This window comes from Leptinotarsa decemlineata, unplaced genomic scaffold (assembly GCF_025532065.1).
Source record: "Leptinotarsa decemlineata unplaced genomic scaffold, Ldec_3_MD MMD2_tig00026354_RagTag_RagTag, whole genome shotgun sequence".
In the NCBI taxonomy this organism is placed as follows: domain Eukaryota; kingdom Metazoa; phylum Arthropoda; class Insecta; order Coleoptera; family Chrysomelidae; genus Leptinotarsa; species Leptinotarsa decemlineata.
Window position 1 is genome coordinate 5,611,522 of NW_027412702.1, and position 27,508 is coordinate 5,639,029.

Genomic DNA, 27,508 nt, shown 5'->3' on the forward strand with positions numbered 1-27,508 from the left:
CATTATAAATTATACCTAAGCCGGGCCTGCCTCAATTTCATTTCTGATTATTATCCTACACATCATCGGAGATTTGCATATTAACTGGCTGAGGCCTCCTAGCATGCACAATGATTTAAAGGACTTCCCAGAACTTCAGAATGTTGAATTGAACTCAATCTCAAGTTTTCTCATTAGTTTCTCTCTCCTTCTGAAGAAAATAAGTACCTATGAAAAAGAACAAAAGCCGATGTACCTACATCTTATTTTCCTACCGTCGTAGTATCAATATTGAAAGAAAGTGGTTGAGGGGACACAATACTGGTTTTTGTTGACATGTAAAAAAAAGATAAATATTCCCAATATGTTTTGGTTGAAAATGCAAAAGCTTCATTGATTTCGAGTCAAGAAGGAGCGAAGTTATTCGGAATTTAAGTTTTGACATTCGACACTTATTTCGACTAGAGATTCAGTGAATTATCGTGAACATTTGAAGATAATCTAATGAAATGTATGCCGAATTTTGAAACTGTGCAATTTAAATCGACGGAATATATTTATTTTCTGTCGCTAGGTTTTACGAAACAATTCACAGGAAGAAGGAACATTTGTGCAGTAAATTTTTCTGGATTTTCCAAAATTTCTATATAAACTTCAGGTAGTATGATACCTTTACTAATGACCAGTTACCTGGAAGATCACATCGCAGCTCTCAGTATATAATTTGAATGGATGTCAGTTTCTTCCCGAATGAAGATATGCTGAGAAGTGTTAAAATTATAGTGATTATGTGTGTTTCATAAAAAGTTATCGATTTATGTGTTTTGTGACTACTCAGTTTCGTGAACGTAAGTAATTCTAAAATTTCACAATATGATGATGATGGCAACCGTCATTATATAAATGAAATGAATATTGTGAATATTCAGAACTGATTGCGAGTAACAAATGAATGCCAAACACCAATTTGACAAATAGGAAAGGAAACTAAAAATTCTTGTGTTGGACAAGTCGCTGACAAAATTATAGCCCAGGTATTTGAGTCCAAATTCTAAGAGAATATCAGTGGTTGTTTTTGGAAACCTGTTCAAAAACTAAAATTGGCGAATTCTGTTGTTTTGGCTCAACCGCCTCCATTTCGAATGATATAAAAAATCAATTCTGTTTCATATATTTGTTATAATTTAATGTTAACAAATTTGCAATGCGACGTTTCGTTCATTAGATTTCATCATTATTTTTTTTAAATATGAACCTGTAGTTTCATAGATTTTTGAAGCTACTGTAATAACAAATTCAGCTATTCCATTCTTCCGCTTCTATTCGGAATGGAGGCGATGGAGCCAAAAAACAAAATTCGAGAATTCTATTTTCTGGCGAACATTTAAAAAATATTAATGTTCTCGATCTGAAAAGAGATTATTCTAGTTCGTCAAAATAAGAAACTTTTATTCAGCTAAAACACTGATCATTATTGCATACCTAAGAACACATCAGTGATAAAAAACTTGTTTATATTTTTGATCCAAGTCATTTGATAAAAGCCACTAGAAACAATTTTTTGAAACATCCATTTCATTTTGAAGGCAAAAGCACATCTTGGTCGTTTGTGCGCTCTTTTTATGAGCAAGACATAGGGAAATTTTATAGATTTGCACCAAATCTTACCAAATCACATATCACTCCAAACAATTTTCAAAAATGAAAGTGAGTCTAGCAACACAAGTTCTAAGCCATACAGTTGTCAGTGGAATGAATGCATTCGTGCAATGCAATGTTAATCCGACCCCCATACAATTTCAAAGGCCATTCCGGAACTTGTTTTGCCAAAATTATTTTCATTTCAATCATATGAATTGTAAGAATGATTCAGATGATTTATTAATCAGTATACAATCCACAAACGTAAATGATATATTTATATCAGATGAGAATCAGTTTTCTCCAGCCCTTGCCCTTCCGGATTATGATTATAAAAATGAAGATGTATGTACTCAGAATTCATTCAGTTACGTTTGTGGATACATTTTAAAAAAAGCTCTTCGAGTTCATACATGTTATGTGTGTCACTCTTTCAGCACGAAGTGCAGGACTTTGGATGTAAATCGTATTTTAAGCTATTTTGAAGCTTATTCTACGGAAAAAAACATGTTTGGAAATTTGCGCTCACCACCAGACGAATTCATTAATTTTATGTATCAGTTGGAATGTTTATTTAACAATCGATTTACAGAAATTTCTACTGGGGGAGCAGTTTCGAATATATTATTCAACCTAATGAAGGACGTAGATTTTCTTCATCCTTGTGAAAATTTTCCAAAAATATACATAATTAAGCTATATTCATAAGAATGAAAATTTTTTATAGAATCAAATATACTAATAGAGATATCAATAATACCAAAGGTAAAACTGTAAAAAGGAAACTTAAGATTCTGTCACATTTTTAAATTAAGAGGTTTTGGTAAAATATCTTGTTTCATTATTTTTTCATTTGGAACCTTACTTAATTAGAACCCTCAGATTGTATTGATGTTGTTAATGAATGTTAAGTTAAGACTACATAAAATAACAAAAGTCACTTCTATTCATTTCATCCTTAGTGGACTTATTTATTTCAGAGGATATAAAATTATTATATAATATAAGCATCATTCTATTATCGTAACTTTATTTTAATTTTCTATCTAATGAACTGGATTTACAAAATAAAGTAATTCAATTCATTTCTTAAAAGCCAATTCATCATAAATAATAATAAATTGGCCACATAGTTGAATATTCTCTATTATTACTGCGAAAGTTGTTCAATTAGCATTATAAAAATTGAATGGAGTAAGATGCCCTTCACAGTTTAATTTTATATTTCACAGTGAGCCCACGTACTATACTAGAACGTAAGAGTATGTATTTTTATTAGTGTATATCGCTGAGAGGTCATTTTTCTCAGTGAACCAGGTTGTCTATCACTCAAAATCTTCGGTTCGGAGTTAGGACATCGGTAGGTAGGTATTCTCGGCTATAGCTCAATACTGGATTAGGAATATGTTTTTCAACAAATTATTATTAAACCTATATTCATATCAGTGAGAAGTAAATAGAATATTTCACTATTCATTATGAAAAGTGAGGAATGAGACATTTTCAAACTAATAGAATATTGTATTAGTATTAGTGCATCTACCCACATAGCAATAGATATTCCAGGTATATTTCATGAATATACATTTAAGGATATTGTATTATGCTATGAATATGCCATGGATATGTATATCTTCTGGAGAATATTCCCTGGAAGTGCTCCTGGCGAACCTTTGATATATTTTAAGAATATTCCTTGGGAATATTCTCGGAATATCTTATAATATTCTTAGAATATCTAAGGTTTATTCTATTAAGAATATTCCAGGAATAGAATCCGAGGAATATTCATAAAATATTCAAGATATTCTTAGTTTATTGTAGGAATATACAATAGAGAAACACCATAGAATATTCTTTAAATATATTTTATGAATATTCTAGGAATATTTGGAATATTCCAAGAATATGACGAGTAACCGCTATTAGGCATGTATATATTGCATTTTGATACAAGTAATAAAACACATAATATTCATAAACAAATATATTTTAAAAACAATATATACTGAAATATTTGACGTTTCAACCAATATTAAAAATAAAAAATCTAATTCAAAATATTTATTCACTGAATAAAATATTCCTGAATACTGTCATATTACAAATATTAGAAATGTATTCAAATTAGGATGTTCCTACCCTCAAACAAATGTATACTGAAAGATATACTAAAATAACAACTCTGTGAATTCATCAGCACTAATTAAAAAATAATAAATATATCACTTCATTGAAAAAGAAAAAGTGTATTACATCCAGAAATAGGTTAGGTTAGGCTTCTCACTTGAAAAAATAAACCCACAAATGAAGTATTTAAAATGAGTGTTGTGATGGGTTCTTCAATGAATTTCACTTGAAAGAGCTGAATTTGATCAAATAAATCGCGATTAATAACGGTTATAAGGTAGATATTGTAAGCTCCATTCTTTCCAAAAAACGACAAAAGCAAGCCATGGATCTGGTCTACCCATATTCAAGATGCGATAACGTTAGTTATAAGACATTGACATATGTGGGGGAACCAAACAGGAATATTGCCCGTTTTTTGAAGAAAGAAGGCGTAAACGTAGCTTATAGAACGAATAATAACCTAAGTAAATTTATTATAAACAATAAGGACAAAACTTTGGTGTCGGATAGATCAGGAGTATATAAGCTGACTTGTGGCTCTTGTCCAAAACTGTATATTGGCCAAACAGGAAGAACATTTTTCCAACGAATTAAAGAACATAGGAGTAGTTTTGTAAATAGAAAGACCAATTCCACATTTGCAAACCATCTTTCAGCACAAGGACATGAGTTCAATCATTAGTACGAGGTGTTACATTTAGAAGAGAAGAGTTTGAAACTTAATCTTCTAGAATGTTTAGAAATCAATAGATTCAGGAATTCGGGTAATTTACTGAATGATCAATTAGAACTCAATAACTCTCCGTTACTGAATATATTTTTTCAAATGTGAAAATGGAACATAAGTGCAGGTAATTTAATTCGTTAGAAACTCAGGTAAAATATAAGCTACTTCAAATTCAGGTACTTCGTTTACAGGTACTTTGATTTCAGGTACTCCATAAACTATATATATATTTAGTATTGAATTTGTAGAATTAGTTGAAAGACACGCCAGATGAAGCCATTGTATGGCGAAACACGTGTTGCGTTTTTGTAAAAAAATTTATGAAAATCTCACAATAAAGTGTTTTTTGAGTACGTTAGTTATGGATTTCTATCAAGTATCGCCCGATTCCATCATACAAATAAGTGAATGAATGTCATTAAGATGTCATCGATGACATAAGCAGATCAAGCTTATTCCGTGACAATAAAAATCGTAATTCATGAATGAATTGTGTGTATTTTCTATAATGTTATCCGATTTGGTACTGAAGAGCCTGGGGGCAAGTGTCTAAAGGCGAAACATGAGGATGACAGTGTTCCATGTAAGTGCAATTTGTTAACATTTATTTAAAGTAGAACTCATGTGAATGATATCTGGTATTCAGCGTGGTATTCAGTACTGAGGAAGGCCAGAGCAGACTAGAATACAACTCCGATTGACATCCCACCAATAGCATATCTGTCACCAACATGGACCAATCAGAACCATTAGGTAACACTACGGAATGATAAGAATGATTTTAGAATTTGAACTTTATCCTCTCAGTCAATGGATATCCCACTGATGATGTTTGCCGGAGTATTAGACGAAATGTTTCAGGTTTCATTAGACCGCGACCTATTAGCCCGTATTCTGTTCACTTTGATTATCCATAAATAATACACATAAACATTACTCTTGAATCACTCCGTCCGTTGATGGAAACCGTATGAAAATCTTGAGTTTATCGCGCTCGGAAAGATAGACAGACTGACGTGAAAAGGGACTTTGTTTATATGCTGTCTCAATATGCATTATATTTTTTTTTGCTCACGCGTAAGAATTTTATCTATTGCAAATTTTCTTTTGAACAAATTATATTTGATTTTCGGTAAAAATTAGTTATTTTTTCGAATTTGGTAAAAATACTTTTTATCAACGCTTTATACCCCGCAGCTTGGAAAAAGATGTAAATAGATTTTGTAGAAAAAGGATATTGAGTCTTGAGTACTGAATTTTTTTTTTAATTTCATGAATTCTTTACCAAATTTACCAAAAAAAAAAAACGCATGTTTGCAACTTCTACAAATATTATTCATACCTTTCTGATATAATCATAATGTTTATATCCCCAATTTTTTTATGTTAATGTACAAATGACGACATATGAAATTTCTAATGACCTTAGAAATCCTTTATATTTTCGCCTTTGAAAATGTCTCAAACTTCATTTGTTTCAATGAAATTTAAGGAAATTACAAATTTCCTTAAATTTCAAAGCTATATTTTTCTAATGATAAGTTAATGGATGTAGTCGTTACTAGGTGGTAGGAGACCACATGAATAATGAAAAATGAAATCGGTTTTGGACTCATTAGCCACTCGTCAGTGCCAGATAGTAGCCATCATCGACCTAAAGTCAATGATCTTCCATAATTGAAAATCAGAATTCTTTCAGAGTATTTCATTCCTCTTCCTAAGTTGGAGCGAACAATGAAATGTCCCTCCATCTAGTGGACGAGGTACTAACCAACTGCATATCCGAAATTTGCCCGGTTCCTCATAGCCCAGTGGGCTATGTTTGAAGACTGGCAGTAAACAAATCCAAAGAAATGAACTTTAAACGTTCAAGCCAGTCTCGGATATACCTACGCAGTAGGTTGAATGGATTACCGCCTATCAAAAAAACAAGTACTCCCCTGGCTAATACCACGAAGGGCACTTGTGTTTGTATGCTGATTCTATCGCCTTATGATGGAGGATTTTTTAACAATGCGAAAGTTAGATAAATTGATTAAGGTTTTCGCGGCCAAGATTTTCAGTGTTACGATCTTCGTCCGGGTTTGAAAGCCGTGGTGGTTTGGAACTGTATCCTACGTTTCGCCAGCCCGAGTGGCTGGCTTCTTCAGAGGTCTATTCATCCTAATAATTCGAGTCAATTTAGAATAAATCTCAGGGACAATGTTTTACACATTACTGCAGTTTTTGCAAAGATTTCTGATTATTTTAAAAATTAAATGTAACGCATAATAGATAAACTTTCACTTGCTAGTAAAGTTTATCTATTATTGGCAAACAAATTTTTTTCCTGGTAATATTAGATTAGAAAACTCAATTCTTAACCTAATAAATCTTTGTTGCAGATTCCACAACGACTATATATGTACAAACAAACTACAACTTACTGTATTTACTGTGATGAGGAATCTTGAAAATGTTTGGAAGGACTTATAAAAGTTTGAGTTTATTATTTTTGGTATTGACGATATCTACTGGGCAAGAGCAGATCGAGTTTGTACCGAGCCCTTGTCCCAGGGTCTTTATTTATTCATATGACCAATTGAAAGGCCTCTATGGATCGGTACTAGTTCCTGGAAGACATGCTAACGCAATATATTTGGACGTCGAGTTGTCAGTAGGAAATATTGTTCACGTGAGTTGTTAATTCATAATACTTATTTCACATTGAGAATAATATACTTCAATTCCAAAAGTCTCGATTGCCAGTTTCTAAAATTATTTTCAATGTTTGTTTGAAGGTGATTGACAATGTTTCATGATGAATTTCACTAGTTCGGACTTCCGTTGTCTTATATATAAAATGATTTGAAATCCCTGAAACAACTAAAAAGGAGAATTAAAAATGAATAGTTGAAAATAACAATTATATCAAGCAAAAATAATCTGAAATGAAATAATAGTGAAATAAAATACAAGTAAAAATAGAAAGATTCAACAAAAAATAAAAGTAAAGAAATAAAAATGAAAATAAAAATAAAAAGTTAAGAGATTCCAAGCCACGTTAGTTCACGACATTTCGATTGTTAGTATCTACAATCGTCTTCGGGTTGATGACTGGACTGATTCCTCTGAGAGATGACTATACATATATGGGTCGTTCGAGTATTTTCACTCATCCCCGCTTTCCATTTTTCCGCTTCAGTGGTTCAGTGGGAGATGACCGTTTGGCGTGAGTTGGCTATTTTTCGCTTTATGATGGGTTTCTATATGTTGCGTATCTCTACGCTAGCTTGGCTGAATACGTTGTTGAAAACATGTATGCGGCTTCCTTGAATTTTCTCCTAAACCAATGTTCCTCTCTGTGTATGATCTATATCTGAAGCAGGTTCTGATGTTGTACTTGAAACCAGTTCTTCTTATCCTCTCCGATAATCCTCTGATGTAGGGAAGTGCAAGCACTGGTTGTGACTGCTTCTCTTCCTTGCGAGGTTCCTGCTTTCTTTTAGCCAAAGACTTTTCTACCATCGCTTTGGAGTAGCCATTTCCTTGAAGATCATTTTTGATGATGTCTAGTTCCTTCTCGAGACCTTCCTTCGTATTACACAGCCCGAAAGCAAATACTCTATTAGACCGTGCTTTCGGGTGAAACTAAAAGTATTCAGCCAAGCTAGCGTAGAGATACGCAACATATGGAAACCTATCATCAAGCGAAAAATGGCCAACTCCTGCCAATCGGTCATTTCCCACTGAACCAGTGGAGCGGAAAAAAAATGGAAAGCGGAGATAAGTGAAAGTACTCGAACGACCCGTAAATAGTCAACTCTCGGAGTCCAGCCATCACCCGAAGACGATTGTAGATACTAACAATCGAAACGTCGTGAACTAACGTGGCTTGGAATCTCTCAACTTTTTATTTTCATTTTCATTTCTTTATTTTTATTTTTTGTTGAATCGTTATATTTTTACTTGTATTTTATTTCACTATTATTTCATTTCAGGTTATTTTTTTGCTTAATATAATTGTTATTTTCAGCTATTCATTTTCAATTCTATTCTTTAGTTGTTTCAGGGATTTCAAATCATTTTATATATTACAGTTATTAGATAATGAAATAGACTAGTGAAATGTTTTCAGAACAGAGAGAACTACAGAAAAATCTCATCCTAATTTGTACTGCCATTTGGCCAAATCATGTATGGGAATTAATTTTTTGTCCATATTTGTAATTACAATTATTTCCATTGATGGCTCATCCTAACTTTGTAGCGGAGAACATAAATGCATTTTTTCCATTGTAGGTCACTTCTTTGGTTATTATAAAATCATTATTATTATGTACTATCAGTATTTTTATAATACTTTTTGCCACATATCTAAGCCGAAAAGCTGAAAATAAACTGCACGTTCGAAAGTGTGATTCGGATTCAATGAGAAGTATATTAAGCTATTAAGAAAATGATTTCACAACGTATTAACATCAGTTTGAAAAAATATCTACTGGACTAAGAATTCAGGTCCACTCAGATACATTCTTGAAATAATTTCATCCAACCATAAAATATCCAATAAAGGCAAACGAAAATATATAATTTCGTAATTGTTTAGTTGGAATAGAAATTAATTGTATGCTGAATGATATAAAAATAATTTAATTGATGTTGATGTTTTCAAGGATGAACAGGTGTGTCTTACTTAACTTTGGCAATGTTTTCCGTTGGAGATATATATATATTATAAACTCAATATAACTCAATATAACCTCAATATAACTCTGAAAGAGTTATATTGAGGTTTCAATACAGGTAGATAATTCGAAAAGTACTAATACAAGAAATATTTCGTTAAATTGTATAGGCTTTCGCGGCCAAGGTTTTCAGCGTCACTATTTTCCGGGTATGAAGGCCGCGGATTTTTGAAATTTGATTATGAGAAAACAACCAGGATGGATTATTTATCGACAAAAATATCAGCCTTGGAAAACATGCGAAGGAATAATTGTTACATTTTGTTTGTCACAGTAAAATACTGTTATGAAAAAAGGCTTACTTCAACAGAAAAGATATCAACAACTGAAAAAAATATATCTGAAGATTATTGAAATAATATTCTGACAGTCCATGGTTTAAAAAAAACTGTTTGAAATCTGTTTTTCCGTTAATTAGCTGTCGCCCCCATACGAACGACAACTTTCAGAAGTTGAGAAACGTGTACGAGCTAAGGACTAACGAGGTCTTATCTTTTAACGTGTGATTCCTTCCGAATATATGAAGAATTGAATTAAGGTTATTTTTTGAGCATTTTTATAAACTCACCAAAAAGTGCAAATACAGCGTTCTCTCTTTATGTACTAATGATTCACTGTTTGGAACTTTTGGTGGAGTAATGAATACTACTAGCATTCTATTCCAACACGAAACCGTTATTTTAAACATCTCAGCACGTGTTTCAATCACCAAGTGATCACCTTCAAGAGGAATATTAAACAGTTTAGTTCATTCTTCCTCTTGAAAATGATCACTTAGTGATCGAAACACGTATGTGGACGAAACATGTTAATGAATCTAAATGAACACAAAATTTTGCATCAGACTTGAATGAGAAAAGCAAGCATTTCGTCTCTAAGTTTACCGAACGGTGTTTTTTTTATACAGGGGTAAACAAAACTGGGGATCTCTTTCTTTAAGTTTTTTCAAATAGCACAACCTGTACATAGGGCCCTCCAGGAAATTGAATTGAGTGAAAATATCTGGAATGTTCTGTTCAAAAAGTTTCGTCTATCACACATTTATTGAACACCCTGTATATTAGCTGAAACATTTTGATTTTCATTAATATCTACAATTTTTGCTCGAAACATTTTTTCGTATCTCTAATAATATCGTATCTCTTTGTATAGATATTAAATTATATTTTATAGCAAAGCAAACTAAGTTTGAAGAAACAAAAAGACATCTTTATAAAAAATGAATTCTTCCCATTGATCAATAAATTTTTACATTTGTTTAAGTGAATATAATATCTATATTGAATATAAACTTATTTTCACCATTTACTTTATATATGTATCAATAAAAATTAAATAAAGGTGTTATTGTCTTCATATGGCTTTTATTAACATTAAATCCATAACTATTCATACGACTCTATGTTTGTATTTAAACTTCGTGTAAGTACGGATCTGCCTTCGCCGCCCATACCCCTTTCCCCACTTCAGGCTTCAGTTGCAAGGGCTTATATTCTTACTTATGTGCATTTTCTTGGTTTCTACTTTCTTGCTCAAACCAAATTTTTTTGAAATTATCAGTGTGACAAAAATTAACGAAACTTTTTTGTAGGAAATTCCATGATAAACAAAAAAACATGTTCATTTGTTATACCTTTGCCAGTTTCGAAGATATTTCAATTATTGAATATGAATAAAATCTATTGTCATAGAAAAATTTATGTTAAGAAAAATATCGACTTATTTTGTTGCAGCTTAAATGTATTCGATATATTGAACAGTTCATGAACGGAAAGGGATTACTTTACGTTACCATCTAAAATAGCGAAGATTATAAATTTCAGTTTTTCCATGGATTATTCAATTCATTAGAAAAATTTGTCATCACAGTTCAACTTTCCAGAGTTGAACTGTTCAATTTGCACTTGTTACACTCCAGAAGATTCTCTATTTAGTTAACTTGCTCATTTTTCAGATAGTGAAAGGTTGAATATGAAATATGAAAAAAAAAACAAAAAATTATCATTTCAATGTTAAATTTTATGAGATATTACCATTTTTTTAAATACTTAGTTGTTAAGAGAATTGGTAATTTCCCAAAGGGTCAGTATTTTAACAACGACTTTATTATAATCGGATTATCAGACCCCGATAAGTATTCCTGGGTTTTCCCATAGTATTCAGGGGATCGATTCATTCAGTTCTCAATCTTAATACTACTTAAAATACAATTTAGATGACCACGTAGAGGATAATTTCGAATGAATATAAAACACAGCAATTTAAATTGTAAGTTATTCGCTTTTAAAGCATTTCAAGATTTTTTCTGCAGTGCTTGAACTTTACCCATATCCATAAAAAATGTAATTCATAATAGATGCATTTTCAGGGTTACAATGGCCATATTGAAATAGCAAAATCCAAAAGTGAAATCATTCAAGACATCCTCAATAACCGGCCAGTGTTATTCAAAATATTTTTCCCAGTTTGGATCAACATACCTCCAAAAATTACCAAAATATTGGCTAACGGAAATTTAATATGTTTCGGACCAGCAGTTCCATGTGAGTACATGTTATTCCCTTGTAATACTTGTATATAGTAAGTATAGCATCGAATCCAGCATTTCGTATCGGCCGCAATTTTTTTTAAATTAAAACACGTCAACGTCTTCGTCATCTTGAAAATGAAGGCATGATTACTTTTTTTGAGTTTATGGCGTGGACCAAGAATAATATTTTGTTAGAACATTAATAATTAAAAATATATGAACAGAAATAAATTTAAAATTCATGAATAATTCCTTTCCTCAAATTCTTCAACGTGTGCAACAATAACTATTTTTAAATATATGTTTAATTGTTTAATTCATTCTACATATAATGAGAATAAAGTAAAGAATAACATAATATATCATAAAAACTAGTTTACGGATAAAATACCTTTATTCTGTATATAATATATACTGAGACGACTCTATTTTATTATATTCCCAATTACAGTTTCATTGAGAATTTTATTTTTCGAATTATCTATAAAATATGAATTTTTCATAATCTTAAATAAGCATCTATTGACAAATATTCATTTTCGCACAAGATAATTATTGATAAGTTGATGGTTGTAGCCATTTCCACGTAGCAGAAGATCACCATAAAAAAATAGAAATGAAACTTCCTGTTCCTGTTTTTATTCCACTTGTATTTGTAACTAATGTCACTGCAGTTTCGTCCTACAAGGACATTTTCAGTAGTTCAGTTTTAGTGGAATATCAGGAAATGACGACATGATGAAAGCAACAATAAATAAAACCGTTTAATATAGTTTGTATACACTTAAGTATCTCATTTACCTATATGTTGCATTGCTGTAAGCTTCCAAAACATCTCAACAAATAAAGAAAACTCCAAACATGAATTTATTTTTAAATTATAAATGTTACAAAAAAAATTAGTAAATAAAAGTGTGTATAATAATATTATCCAAATAAGCTTTTAACAAAATTTGTATAGTCTTGATAGTTCCTATTTTCAAAATGTCGGTATTCCCCAAAAACTTGAATTTATGTTTACGGTGACGTGTTCCACTGAAAAAGAAAACGATATAAAATGCTCGGCTGGTCTTCTTCAAGTTCGAATCTGCTGAACTGTTAATCAAAATTCGATAAAAAGAATCACCCATATTGTTAAATTCAGAATTGTATTATAAAAATGAGTGTTTGCTTCTTTAAACGCATAATAATGAATTAATTGTATGCCTCTAACAGAGTTACCTTCGATCGACAATTATGTCGTTTGCCGTACTCGCAGTTCTCGTAAGTTATTAAAAAAAGTAATGGTGTGCATTATTCTGCTTAATTCATCAGAGAATTACACATCAATGTTTGTTTTTTTGTTACTCGTTTCAGTTAATTTGGTGCCTTTCATAAGCACTATACATCTGTACTACCAACTAAGACTTGATGATTTACCTCGACCAATCCCTCAATCGTTCAGGCCAAATAATATTTTCTCCGCAGAGAGCCACCCATCAAGTTTGGATTTGAAAGGATCTGATTCGTATGACTATGGATCCAAGGACCCGCCAAATGGATATTCAGGAAATGGTTTTACATTTCAAGGTATGCCAACAATCATAAAGCTTCTTCTAGAGAGTGTAATTATGTATTAAAAGTACTTATTTTTCTTGATTTTTTTGCGAGGTACATTAACCTTTCACGATCTAAAATATAAACAATGCTAACTCAACGAAGAATCTTGAGAAAGATTTAAAAGTGTAATAAAAAGTTTATTTTGAGAAGTTACAACGTAGCTGCTTCAGCTAGCTAGTCAAACCCTGGCAATCTTAGTTCTTGGATATTTCATAGATACAGTATTGTATCGCCATGGATTCCATATACCTTCCGAACTTAATTTCTGTTCTGATTCTATTTGAATTGTGGCAAAAATTGCGACTTTCGAATTATTAGGTTTGTTTGTCTGACAGACCCTTGGTAGTACTTCTTTTTTTTTCGATATGTAATTGTTTTTGCTGATCTGATTTTCATTTTCAAAACCTAAAGAATTATTGCGAAAACACCCAATTGGGGATAACTTCCCGAAAAACAGCAAGAAAAATTGACTATTCACAAAAAATGTCTTCGAAAAATAGTTATTTATTATACAAGGGAAAAAAATATTAGATTTTAGCTCGAGGTTGTGCTGTCTCCCGATGCAAAGCGGAGAGGGATAAAAAACCAAGAGCTAAAATCTAATATTTTTCCCGTGTATAATACACAATTTTTTCTGAGACGGAAAAAAACGACGATTTATTATTAAAAAAACATATTACTACGATATGTTGAAGTCAGCAGGAGTTTGTCGCATTTGTGAAATCAGCCAGGTAACATTAGATGATATTAAAGATTCGGGAACGTTATTAATTGTGAAACTCAAGCAAACAAAGAATGATGTAAACAGGAGATTTGTAGTTACTGAAGAATATATTAAATTTTACCGAATGTACATAGCCCTTCGTCCGGCAGCAGCAAAGGATCGCCGCCTGTTTTATGCATATCGCAATAGAAAATGTATCAATCAGGTTGTGGGTAGCAATCAGTTTTATAATGTATCTGAAGCAGTGGCTAATTTTCTTCAACTTGAAAATGCCAATTCATGTACAGGTCATTCATTTCGAAGATCGTCTGCTACACTTTTACTAAAGAAACATGGAGGTTGGAAGTCATCAAGGGTCGCTGAAGGGTATGTTGATAAATCTGTAGCACACAGGACAGAAATAGCTGATGAAGTGTTTAGAAAGTTTGGCAGTGCTGAAATAACACCCATACCCGATTTGCGAACAGGTACATCAAGGGCAGTTGTGTCCATGGCAAAAAAAATAATTATATATATATATATATATATATATATATATATATATAATATATTTATATATAAATAAATATATATATATATATATATATATATATATATATATATATATATATATATATATATATATATATATATATATATATATATATATATATATATATATATATATATATACAGTGTGTCTCACTTCTCATGGAAACTCCCCCGTATCGAGGTAGAACGATGAAACTCTCAGGACTGATGGAAATGCTCAAAATGCACCTACCACCTGAATGGGGTTGGCCAAAGTGATATACACTGTCCGCCACTTACGATGGAACACCCCATTTTTACGATAAAACATATTAGGGGGCAAAATAGGCTCAAAATTCCTGCAGATTCATGATCAGGACTACCAACTTACTACTAATACACTTTTTGTCTCACTTCTTATGGAAACACCCCTGTATCTTCCGTAATATTCGAGGTGGAACGATGAAACTCTCAGGGCTGATGGAAATGCTCAAAATGCACCTACCACCTGAATGGGGTTGGCCAAAGTGATATACACTATCCGCCCCTCGCGATGGAACACCTCATTTTTAGGTAAAACATATTACGGTGCAAAATAGTTCGCTTCCAATACCTGAACCCCTTCATTCTATCTGGAGAGTACTCTCAGGTATGAACGATACAGATGCTGTGAGATGCTATCATCCATTTTGAGCCTATCTGAGGAAAATGCCACAGCACCACATTCTCAGATTATCGAGATAGTGTGGAACATCCAAATTGTATCCAAACCAGAAGTGAGAGCTCTCGATGCAAAACATGGAAAAAATCTATATTCTAAGGTTCACATCTCGAAAACTGTACGATTCTGAGCTTTGAATGTAGACACTTTCAATCAGCACATCAAGAACTACAACATATCAAAATTTAGGCAAAATTCAAAGCAAGCCATTTCTGATAAGAAATGTGCGGGGTCCTTTATCAAAATATTGAGAAAACATTTTACCATCCGAAACAATATTAATCTTCATACTCATTGCAACACCGAAACAACTGTTAATTTTTAAAGAAAAAATCGCACTAGGTGAACAGGTAGAATTTAGATTATTTTACCTACTTGTTGAATTGTTGTCTGAAATCATTTGAAGGAATTGAATTACATCAGTTTCATTGAATCATGCGGTGCCATGAAATCACCATGGAAAACAGTTGCTCATTGATATTTTCTGTTAACCTGACAATATTGTTGAAAGATCTTGTTGTATTAACCCCCAGACCAGTTTTCATTACATTTGTTGTTTCTAGTATTGTTCTTTGAATCACCGTTGTTCCTGTTGTTTCTGCCGTGTTTTTGTTCCCATTGTGTTTATTGTTCCTATGTTCCAGTTGTTTTCTGTTCGTGAGTTCCTGTTCGTATTTTAATATTGCTAAAGTTCCTATTTTAACTGATATCAGCTCATTTTGATTGACAAAGTTCAACATGGCAGTCTGTCACTTCAAGCAAAAATTGAAATTGTTTTAATTGTTGGTGAAGGGATGAGGTCTTATCGTGAAGCGGCCGCTGAATTTGATAGAAGACACCCGCTAGAGGTTGCTGTACACCCTGGAACTGTACATAAAATATATAATCTATTTGTGAGCACCGGCCAAGTAACAAAGGACAGAAAATTGTAAAACATCATATTGATGATGATACGATATTGGCGGCTCATCAAGCTGATCCTAGAATTAGTTTGAGAAACTTATCGCTTCAACTCAATACGAGCCGCAGTAAAATATGGAGGTGTTTAAAGAGGCATAAAATGCATGCGTTCGAACACAAATTTTTACATACTTTGCACGAAGGAGATGAAATCTGCCGTATGGAGTACCTATTGTTTATTGATGCAGGGAAATTATCTCAATGACAGGAATTTTTTAAAGTATATCTTATACAGTGATGAGGCTACCTTTACCACGAATGGTGTTGTATCTTCCCAGAACATGAGGTTTTGGGCTGAACAAAATCCAAATCGGGTGGTGAATATCTCGGAAAGTTAATGTGTGGTGTGGTATCCTGAACGAAAATATTATGGGGCCATTTTTTCTCGATCAAAATTTAAACGGACGACTATTCGTTGATTTTCCCGAAAATGCGTTTTCCGATGTGTTGGAAGAACTACCTTTGGATGTGAGACACAGCATGATTTTTCAGTTAGTTGGTTCACCAGTTCACAATAGTGGCATAATAAGGATTTGGTTGAATAGGAATCTACCTATGAAATGGATAGGACCCAATAGCCCTCTCGTACTATGGCCACCACGATCCCCAGATTTAACTCCACTGGATTTTCATTTATGGGGAAACTTGAAAAATGAAGTTTATAAGGATTGGCCAACAAATAAGGAAAATCTCCGTGCAAGAATTATACAAGCGTATAGAGAAATCACACCTAGAGTTGAAGGAAATAATAGAACGCGCATAGAAAAATGTGTTCGATTGGAGGGAGATTTCATAGAAGGCACGAAAATATAAAATTGTCAACAGTTAAATCATTTGAAATTGATTGTTTTGTTTTCTAATTGAAAATGTGATTTTGAAAGTAGTACTTCGAAAGAATTTTGAACTACATAACATTTTTCGCCACAAAATATCCTTGTTTTTTTTTAAATAATGGGAAAATGGGAATATGAACTAACATTAGCCATCCTAAAACCTCACTGATTACATGTTTCCGTTCCTCTTACGAAATTACCATTTTCTCTCTTATTGAGAAGGAATAACAACAAAATAAAAAATTAAATTATTTATGTGAAAACAAAAGTCGAGTTTCTCTTAAACAATTTTGTTCATGTTTTGATGTCAAAACCAATAAAAAATCTACCTCAATTATTACGGACGATACGGGGACGTTTTTCCATGAGAAGTGAAACAAATTCAGATTTTTCAGGACTGAAATTTTTTCAGAAAAAAAGTGTAATCGTAGTAAGTTGGTAGACCTGATCACGAATCTGTAGGAATTTTGAGCCTATTTTGCCCCCTAATATGTTTTATCGTAAAAATGGGGTGTTCCATCGTGAGTGGCGGACAGTGTATATCACTTTGGCCAACCCCATTAAGGTGGTAGGTGCATTTTGAGCATTTCCATCAGTCCTGAGAGTTTTATCATTCTACCTCGAATATTACGAATATTACGAATATTACGAATATTATGTTTCCATAAGAAGTGAGACAAATTCGGATTTTTCAGGACTGAAATTTTCTCAGGAAAAAAGTGTAATCGAGTGAGTTAGTAGTAATGATAACGATTCTGAAGGAATTTTGAGCCTTTTTTCCCCCTAATATGTTTTATCGTAAAAATAGAGTGTTCCATCGCGAGTGGCGGACAGTGTATATCACTTTGGCCAAGCCCATTCAGGTGGTAGGTGTATTTTGAGCATTTCCATCAATCCAGAGAGTTTCATCGTTCTACCTCGAATATTACGGAAGATACGGGGGTGTTTCCATGAGAAGTGAGACACACTATATATATATATATATATATATATATATATATATATATATATATATATATATTAAATTCTACAAAAAGGATTTGAAGCTTTATATCTTCTATTAATTATCTGCGAGCGCTTTCGACAGTTGGTAGTACTGTCATCAACACATACTCCGTGCGTATCTGTTATTTCCTGCTTTCGGCAACAAGTATTGCCCATCTTTACACTTGGCTACATCGCGCTGATGAGGCCAATAGCCAGAAACACGTGTCTGCGGTTTGCCCCCCTTCTTTTGAATGTTGTGTCCACGAATTATTTCATTCTTGATTTGTATCATACACTCTCGATACAATCTCTATCTGTATATATATATATATATATATATATATATATATATATATATATATATATATATATATATTTTGAAATTGTAATTTCATATCAATGCTTTTCTATATATCACGTTGTGTAGCGTTCTTGTGGACGATATGTGTTTCAATTCCATAACAAATTCCATAACACACTGAATGAAAAAAGTAATATTTCGAAAGGCATTTTTCTTTCATGTAATTTAATGTCCATTTGGAAAGGGTTTCTTGTGTCTTAAAGTAAACTTCTTTGCATGTTTAGCGTATCTTTGTGAATAGTTTATTTTAAATTGTATGGCTTTCATTCTTTTTCGAAAAATCTAATATTGATGAATTCTAATCAGGAGATTGGAAAAATGAAAAAAATTTCTTTTCTTGTGAATCATAGCTGTCAATACAAATGGAGACATTTATTTCGAATTATTTCGCAGACAAAAACCACAGAGATCATCCAGCAACTGAACCACCTTTCCGGAAAAATGTGTTTTTTAACTTCCATCGACGTCCGGAAATCCATCCAATTCCAGAAACGACTTCAACGCACAGAAATCAGCCTATAGAAACGTTCGAGCAATCTAGTGAGTATGAAAGAAAATACTTTTCCTATTTCAACTTATTTTTTAATCCATCATTTCTGCACTGAAATGAAGGGGGTGTTACTATTTAATGTGCGATCACAAGAATGAGTCTCCGCTATTTGAACATCTTCTCTGATGCATGCTATGCATACATTGAGACAAATTTTAAATTCTCGATAATTGATTAAAAGTCATTCAAAATTACTGGAATGAATAGTGATCTCATGGGTGGTTAGGTCCACTCACTCAATCGACCGCTGTGTGAACCGGTGGTTCAAGCCGCGAGGCCGGACGATTCATTTTCACTTCCTATCGTCCAACCCGTGCTAGAAATCACATCTTGAAAGATTATATCACGTTAATCCTGGTTAGGGAGACAGATATAGTTTTTTAACTATTCACTTACTGGCAATAATTGAATCTCTTCACGATTTTAACTTTTTCATTTTAATGTTTCTGGGACAAATTTATTCAAACATCACTTTTCTCATTTACGAGTTCTGAAATGAACTACGGTTGATATCGTACAACTCAGATGTCATGTAACACTTTAAAAACAACTAAAATCGTCATGTCAAGTGATCTAGCCTTCCTTTCTAAGAAAACACGTTTGCCTATCGAACGTTCTGGATAATCATAATCTAAATACTTGCAAACCAACAATTCGTAATGAGAAGGTAATTTGTTTTACTGAAATGAATCATCAGTTGAAAACTCATTTGGATTTATCGATTATCAAAATCGGTAGAAGAGAAAACGTGGTAAATTATAATGGCCTACTAGATCACTTGTTCTGTACCTGTGTATCTGTAGAGTAGGGAGGGTGAGTGTAGACCCACAGCACTTAGGCCACATGCGACCCATTGTACATACTCCCGAGCAGTTATCCTCCTAGGGCACCGTTCCAGGAAGATAGACAGGTCACTAGAAGACATCTCCTTTATATCGGCAGGTGAAGGCCAAGACTCGCCGAAAACACACTCTCTTTGGCAACCTTGAGGTGTCTCACGGCGGCCTTCGTGAAGGTTTTGGAAGGTGCAGCGACATTATTGTCGTTGCGCGGCTTCTTCAATTTTCTTGGGGTTTCCTCCGTGGAGGTGCACAAGTGAGGGAGCTTTCCTACAGGGGCAGTCGGTCTTTACCGGAGTTCTTGGCGCCTGCCACAGGATGTGCCCTTGGTGTTGAAGGTGGAGTGGGGGAAAAGAAGGATGCACTTATACTTGCTGCCACTCCTGCCTCTATCGCTCTCTTTCTCATTTTGGTCTAGGCGCCACAAATGCGCCCCGGGAGCCCCGGACAGGGCTCCCAGTCCCCTGGCCGTGTCTCCAGGTGATCTACCCACGGGTACATCACCTGTTATAACGCCTCTAGATGTTTTTGAAGGAACCGTGATATCTGTAGTGTGCGATATAGATCCACAGTCCATTTCATAACTCTTAGATAAAAAAAGTGGCTTGCAACGAAATCACCCTGGGAACATTTCATAATGGTATTATTCGATAGTGACATCTCACAGTTGGAAACTGAATTTAATTGTTTTTATATTAGAGTGGAAATTCAAATAAGTTGTCATTTGGAAGTGATTTATCAAAAAATACGTGGGAAGTTACTTCTCCCTTTACTCTGAACATTGTTCATGACTTTCTTGATAATTTAAAATCATAGTTTGAATCCACTGCTTACAAAACGTTTTTTATAAATGAAAATAAAAATAAAATATCGATTTCCTGTTTCAATAAATATGAAAACCCTACTGCTTTTGAATGAATATGTAACGAATAGAACGGAAACACTAATTAACATATTTTCAATTACAGAAGTCCCATACAAACTGACTAGTACTCAGTCTCCCATTGATACTGCCAATCCGGTGTTCCAGCAGAATGTCTATGGGGATTTCAAACCTCAAGTTCCCAAAAACAGTATTAACACCAGTAAATCATACCAAAGTATTTGTGGAAAACCAATAACTACAAATACATTGATGATAAATGGAAAGGATGTACCTAGAGGAGCATTTCCTTGGCTTGCTGCGATCTTTGGAGTGAAACCAGCTGGGACGTATTTCTTATGTGGTGCTTCTCTAGTATCCGACAGACATGTAGTTACAGGTAAAAATACTGATTCAATTCCGAAAAGATTCTTTTTCTTGTAGTATTATCACCGAATTCATTGAAACCATTTCTTCCATACCAGAACAACGTGTTTTGTTAAAAAAGTTATTTATCATCAGGAGATGACTGAAAATGAATCCTGCAATTGAGTCTTTTACGTCCATTACGAACCATTGCTTTCCACAATAAGAGTCATTAAGTTATTATCATTGACTGAATTCTTAATATCAGTTTTCTCATTGCAAGTATTTCACTGTTAATTATGCCTATATTATGCCTATTGATAAAAGTATTCGATCTAGAAAGCAATCGACCCAACCGATCATTCTCTATCAAAACCGGTTTTCAGAAAAATATCCAATGGGTCACTATCTCTGCAAAGTGCAATAAAGCATGATCTGAGAGTAGACGTTTATGAGGGGCATATTAGAATTGCTAGCTTCATCTTGAAGCAGTTTATCAAAAAATTAGATGAACAATAACAATTACATTTTCATAAAGTAACATCGTCGATAATCAAGTCCCAAGTTTTCGGACCGATACCTATATCTCTTCAAGATTGGAATAAAGACAGGAAACAATAACAGTCTTTCTCACATTAATTTTGAACTTTGATGTTGAATCATTAATCAATTTTCATTTTTTACAGCTGCTCACTGCACAATGAAGGAAAACAAAATACTCCGGACCAGTGAACTCCTCGTCATCTTAGGAAAACTGAATATCCAGAAATGGATACCATCTTACGGAGAAAAAATAATAGAACCTGAATCCATTCACATTCATCCTGATTATAAAGACTTCTCTAGTGACGCCGACATAGCAATATTAGTACTCAGTGGAAGGGTGGAGTTTAATGAATACATAAGACCTGTATGTCTTTGGAGTAGTGATTCAGAACTAGAGAAAATTGTCGGTAAGTTGATACGTTTTTTCCGAAAGAGATACATTAATTCTATTCTCATTCTGAAAGAGCATACGTGAGACCGATAAGAAATTATTCCATACTAGCTATTACCCGCAGCTTCGCCTGCGTAGGATTTGGTTTGTCACATTGAGTTTCGTGACAGACCATTTCACACAAATAGTTCAAATATTTTTTTATTAACCATTATTGAATTTTTTTTTAATAAAAAGTATCCTATGTTACTTCTAATACCTCCATGAACATGTGTGCAAAATTTCATGATGATCGGTTGAGTAGTTTTCGCGTTAAACCGTAACAAACAAACTTATATTCACATTTTTAATATTAGTAGGGATGTACACAAGTTGAAATAACGTGTGAATTATTATAATTATTATAAAAACTCACTGAATTCTTAAGGAGATTCAGAAAATGTGGTAAAGCTTTTCGAAGAGATGCCTAGAACTTTGTTCGCGAGATGAAACTATTACTACTTCACTGAAGTTGAAAGTCGATTATTTTCATATTTAAGCAATTTTTGAAGTGATAACGTTTTATGGTAGGTTAAACCACCTCGTTATCTAATGCGTAACGTAGCCAGTTTGTCTGGCTTCCCTTTCTCTCACGCATATGTCAAGGGAAGGCAGCCTGCTCCCCTCTCGTCGGACAGACGATGGTTACATTTTATCTTCTTTTGATTTCGGGTTAGTGTGAAATGTTTCCTGTCTTCAGGTCATCCAACTGACTTGGAAAGGCACCAAACGTTTCTTTAGATCAAGGTCCACCAGCCCGACCTTTTTCTTTCTTATCGAGACCCCACTGTCATTGAGAAGTTTGTCTCCTTTTTTTCCATTTCACTATTCCCACACTTTTTTTTTCCATTAAGTTGCTTTTTCTCTGGCACTGACGATTTTGTCAGTTGACATCCGGCCTGGATACCGGCGCAGGCATCAGTCTTGATTCCATATATACATCAACGGCAATCAACACTGCAATACCTACACACAACATTCACTTCTATCTCCAACAATAGCGCACACGTTTCTTTTCTTGTGGATGATCGTTGTCGGCACGGTCATTCACAACCATGTTGAAGATGAAAAGTACCCGTTTTATCTTATCAGTAGCGATCCATCACGGTCTCGCACGAGTGAAATTTCGAGTTAGAATTCTATCGTGAAACAGTTGAAGTCCACGGCTCTCATATCTGTCGTAGCTTGTTAACAAAAAGTTTGAATTCAATTCTATCCGCGTTTTGATGAACTAATTTGAACAAAAAGTAGTTACTGTCACTCAACTATAATAGTTACACATAAAGCCTCGCAAACAGTTTTGCGATCAATGATATTTTATTCATTATTAACGTACAAAAATGAAATATTTTCTCTTCATAATAGTGAAGTGATAATAACAATAATAATGAATAAGTAGCGATGGCGAGCTGTGGCCTTTGTTGATTGTGCCACTACTTATCTGAGCAACTAGTATAAAACCGGACCGGCAGCCTAGACATACCTGAGAGGCAGATATCACTACTCTAAAATACAAGGAAGGGGGCACCACCACCGATTCGCTTGGTGGGGTTAAAGGCAAGGTGGTGATGCCTAGAACAACGACTTGCCTAACGATGACAACCCTGATAACGGACGCTTCTAGTGGGCGCTAAGAAGGTAGTGAGCAAAAATACATGCTCTGTATTGGGAGACACCTGCAGAGCATGCCGTTTTTCCGCCCAAAACTTCAGATGAAGGCTAAGACCAAGTTGTCTAGGAAACACGTGACTCGTATCCAATTACAGGGCGGTCAATAAGCCGCTAACGCCCGCTTTACTGGAAATAGCTGCTGACGACCACTTTACTACTGATCACCAAACACCACTGCCTTGATAAAATACGAAGTTATTCACGAAGCTATTCACTAGTAAGGCAAGTGATAAGTATCGCGGAAAACCCCATATTTCGCTTATTCCAATCTGCCGAACACTGATCAGGTGGAATCCCTCTGGAAGGACACTTGTGAACACTCGCAGCCACTCAATCTAGATACTGCAGCCCTAGCACAGTTCGAAAGCCTGAGCTCAATGAACTTCGCAACCCAATAACCCCTGATGACGTTCGAAAAGCCCCTGCGGGTTTCAAGAGATTTGGTACCAGGCCCAGATGAGTTGAAAACTTATTGGTGGAATAATTAGCAAGTACCTACCGCCATCTCGCCATGTTTCGCTAACACAGTAGTTTTCTCGTAGTGCATTAAGTACTGCAGTTGATCATATATTCTAACGAAAATATGAGCAGAGAGGACCAAATAGAGAAGTCACTGGATGTAAAGAGACCCGGCTCTGCAGCAAATTTATAACACAGAACTCGAAACAGTATATTTGTAACCTATCTAAGGCCTGAATCGATTACCTGCAGATATTTGATACAACATCGCATGATCCTACAAATAGTGGGATGCCTCTGGCGGACCCGCTTCACCATAACATTTGGTTATGTTAGAACCCAGAGCCCATTGCCATTACTTGTTGCACTCAGAAATACTTAGAGGTATATCCCCGAACCACAGTTGAACTGTGGCTCATAAACGGAAGTACCCTGTATCATCTGGATTTATACTTACTTATACTTACCTCAACGTGGAACAACACTGCACACAAGAGGTACCCCCTTTGAAAATCTCCGAAGCACAAACTTCGACAGATTTGAACATCGGTACTGTAGGGAGAGAACAAATGTACTGCTACAAATTAGCTAGTCATTCAGATCTTGCTCTGCTCCTTTGAAGTAGTGAACTGGAGTCGCGAGGAATGGTATCAACACCACATACAAGAGGTAGCCACGGAGGAAAATTTGTCGGCAAGTATCAGCACAAACTTCGACAGATCTGAACATCGGAACTGTCGCGAAACTGAATATCTGATCTCAGTCCACTCCTTTAGTAGTTAAATGAACTCGGGAGGAACGGTTTTAGACGTAAAGACCCGAGAAATAGTGCATCTCCATAGGAGTTTGCATCTCAAATCGTCCGTTCCACGTTTGTACTTCCCCCGAGAACAGGTACTGGATGGATGCATCAGGACGAATGCAGAATATTCACTTGGCTCATTGCGTACTCCTTAGGGCACGTGATTCGCTGACCCAATGAACACTTACCTCAAGGCGTGGGGAGTGGTAATTGGTTGATAATGCTGACAGGCCCTCTAAATGTATCATAGACAGGATCTGTCCAGCCCAACCTCTTCTAATAATAATAATAGTATCAATAATAAATGCTCCTGACCCTCACGCTCATACAAGCTAATGACCTGGATCATCAAAGAAAGATGATATTCGTTATGCAGTTTTCAGCTTCCGTTGAAAATGTAGAAGGCTGTCATTCTTAGCTCTTGCGTCTGCAAGTTTATTGGTTGATGATGCTAACGCTCCCTCCCGAATTCAACTCAGGGCTTTGGAGACAGGCTTAAACTTCGGTTGAAAAAAGAGATGATAATAGTGGTAATTAAAATGCATATGATAGTAATGAGATAGTTCCGGAAATACTGGGAAAATGTTGATATCGAATTAAAAAAGTTCCAATCAGATTTTGTTGAAATATTCTAGTAGTGTTTCAATTTGCAGATTATATCTGTGGCCGTCTAAGAGTTTTGAATGCTTTTCTTTACGGCACTGTAAGATTTTTCGACATGATTTCAAATATGTTCTAAAGCCATTACTTATTTCATTTCGCTTGTAAAGCAAAGTATTCCAAATTTACAGGAAAGCAAGGAACAGTGGTTGGATGGGGTAAAGACGAAAATGGTGATCTCATGACTGCGGAACCTAAGCAGATCCAGTTACCAGTTGTGAGCCAAGAAGCATGTTTAAGAAGTTCTTATCAATTCCAGTATATCACATCTAACAGAACATTTTGTGCAGGTTAGTGCATATTTTAATTACAATATAATAATTTCATCAACTACACCTAACGATTTGATCTTCACTGGGTCACTCCTTATATTTTCACCGTTCTGTATCTTTTAATAAACATCAAACTGCACAAGTCGCACTTCCTTTGCATGACGTGAAATGTCCAGATGTTTTTTGTTAGCAAACTGATCACAATGTGTCATTTGAATACTCAGATTACCTTTACGATATTTCTGAACAGGGCTTCGTGATGGGTCAGGACCGTGCAACGGAGACAGTGGAAGTGGGTTTACTATGAAGCAGGAAGAAAGATGGATGCTGAGAGGACTGGTATCGACTTCAATCTCAGACAGTCACACAAGGACTTGTGATTTGACAAACTTCGTTGTTTTTACAGACGCCAGTAAATTTTACTACTGGATTTTGTCTATTATCAAGTAGATTATTATTATTATTATTTAGTTATTAGTATTTATTTGGATATTTCTGAATATCATCTAATGTAGTTGTTCATCACTGCAATCATTATGAAGAAATATACAGGACGAAATCCATGCAATAATTTTTTTCTTCAACGGTTTTTTTATTTACTCGGTAATTTGGATGAATCACATTTCCAGGAAGAGATAGTTAACAGTGATGTCTATCACGGTATTCTAACTTGCTTACATCGATTATTGTGATGCTATTACGAATATAGATTACTCAAAAGAAAATTATAAATAACATATACCATTTCCAAACTATTAACGAATTCCACCTACATAAGTAGACGAAATCGAACAAGGATTTGATTTGGAGCACATTTATTTCTCCTAGGTTGTTCATTTGTCATTAATGTTATCTGTAGATTTCTCGAATTTGATTGCTGTTTGAAAGTTTAATTGCATTCATATATTGTACAATTTGTTTTATTCATGTCATTGTCCATATCAATTTGTTTGAAGCACATGAACATTCTCTAAGTTTATTACTTTATCATTGGCGTCACGTTATCATATGTATATTATCCATTTCTGAGTTTCATTTTTTGTTTTCACTGTATTCATTTTCCAACTAGTATTCTAGATATGGTAGTGGAGGTAACGGCATAATAACTGACACTAATGACAAATACTAGATAAACCAACTGGAAAACATACAAGTGCGCCGAAAGAAATTATTATCCAATATCGTCTATTGAATTGGATACTTAACGAAAATCCCTATCAATTTTTGTTTAAATTGCGACAAGTGTTTCGCTAGACAATAGCTTCCTCAACTAGGAATGATAAGTAACTCCAAGTTTGCTCTCATATAGATTAAGAGTATTTAAATTGTCGTTTGGACCATGTCCAGGTAGAACTGGAAGAACGTTTGAAGCACACAAAAAACACAGTACCACTTTCGAGAATAGAAAAATGAATTCACCTCCTCACAGAGGGACATGAGTTGAATTCGAAAGCATTCATTTTCAAGAGAACGGTTTCAAATTCAACCTTGTGGAAAGTATAGCAGTTCATAAATTGAAAAATTTTCAATATCTCATGAACGAATAAATTAATTTGAATAACTCGTCTCTGCTAAATTTCTTCTCAACACGAAATTATTCTTAGGCCTCTCCCAGAATA

General features: G+C 34.2%; 1 protein-coding gene across 2 annotated transcripts; it reads left to right on the forward strand.

The window, feature by feature from the left end:
- The first annotated feature begins 271 nt into the window (after positions 1 to 271).
- Positions 272 to 27,082, forward strand: LOC111509200 (serine protease gd). 2 transcript variants are annotated; one of them, XM_074184592.1, is made up of 10 exons: positions 272 to 490; positions 554 to 827; positions 6,865 to 7,154; positions 11,576 to 11,750; positions 13,094 to 13,306; positions 18,826 to 18,972; positions 20,790 to 21,083; positions 21,736 to 22,002; positions 25,749 to 25,907; positions 26,140 to 27,082. In XM_074184592.1, the coding sequence occupies exons 3-10, from the start codon at positions 6,936 to 6,938 to the stop codon at positions 26,337 to 26,339; spliced, it is 1,674 nt and encodes a 557-aa protein (XP_074040693.1). In that variant the 5' UTR covers positions 272 to 490; positions 554 to 827; positions 6,865 to 6,935; the 3' UTR covers positions 26,340 to 27,082. The 2 variants fall into 2 exon arrangements, with proteins under 2 accessions (XP_074040693.1, XP_023020663.2); XM_023164895.2 differs by lacking the exons at positions 272 to 490; positions 554 to 827 and adding an exon at positions 842 to 1,013.
- Positions 27,083 to 27,508: the final 426 nt, after the last annotated feature.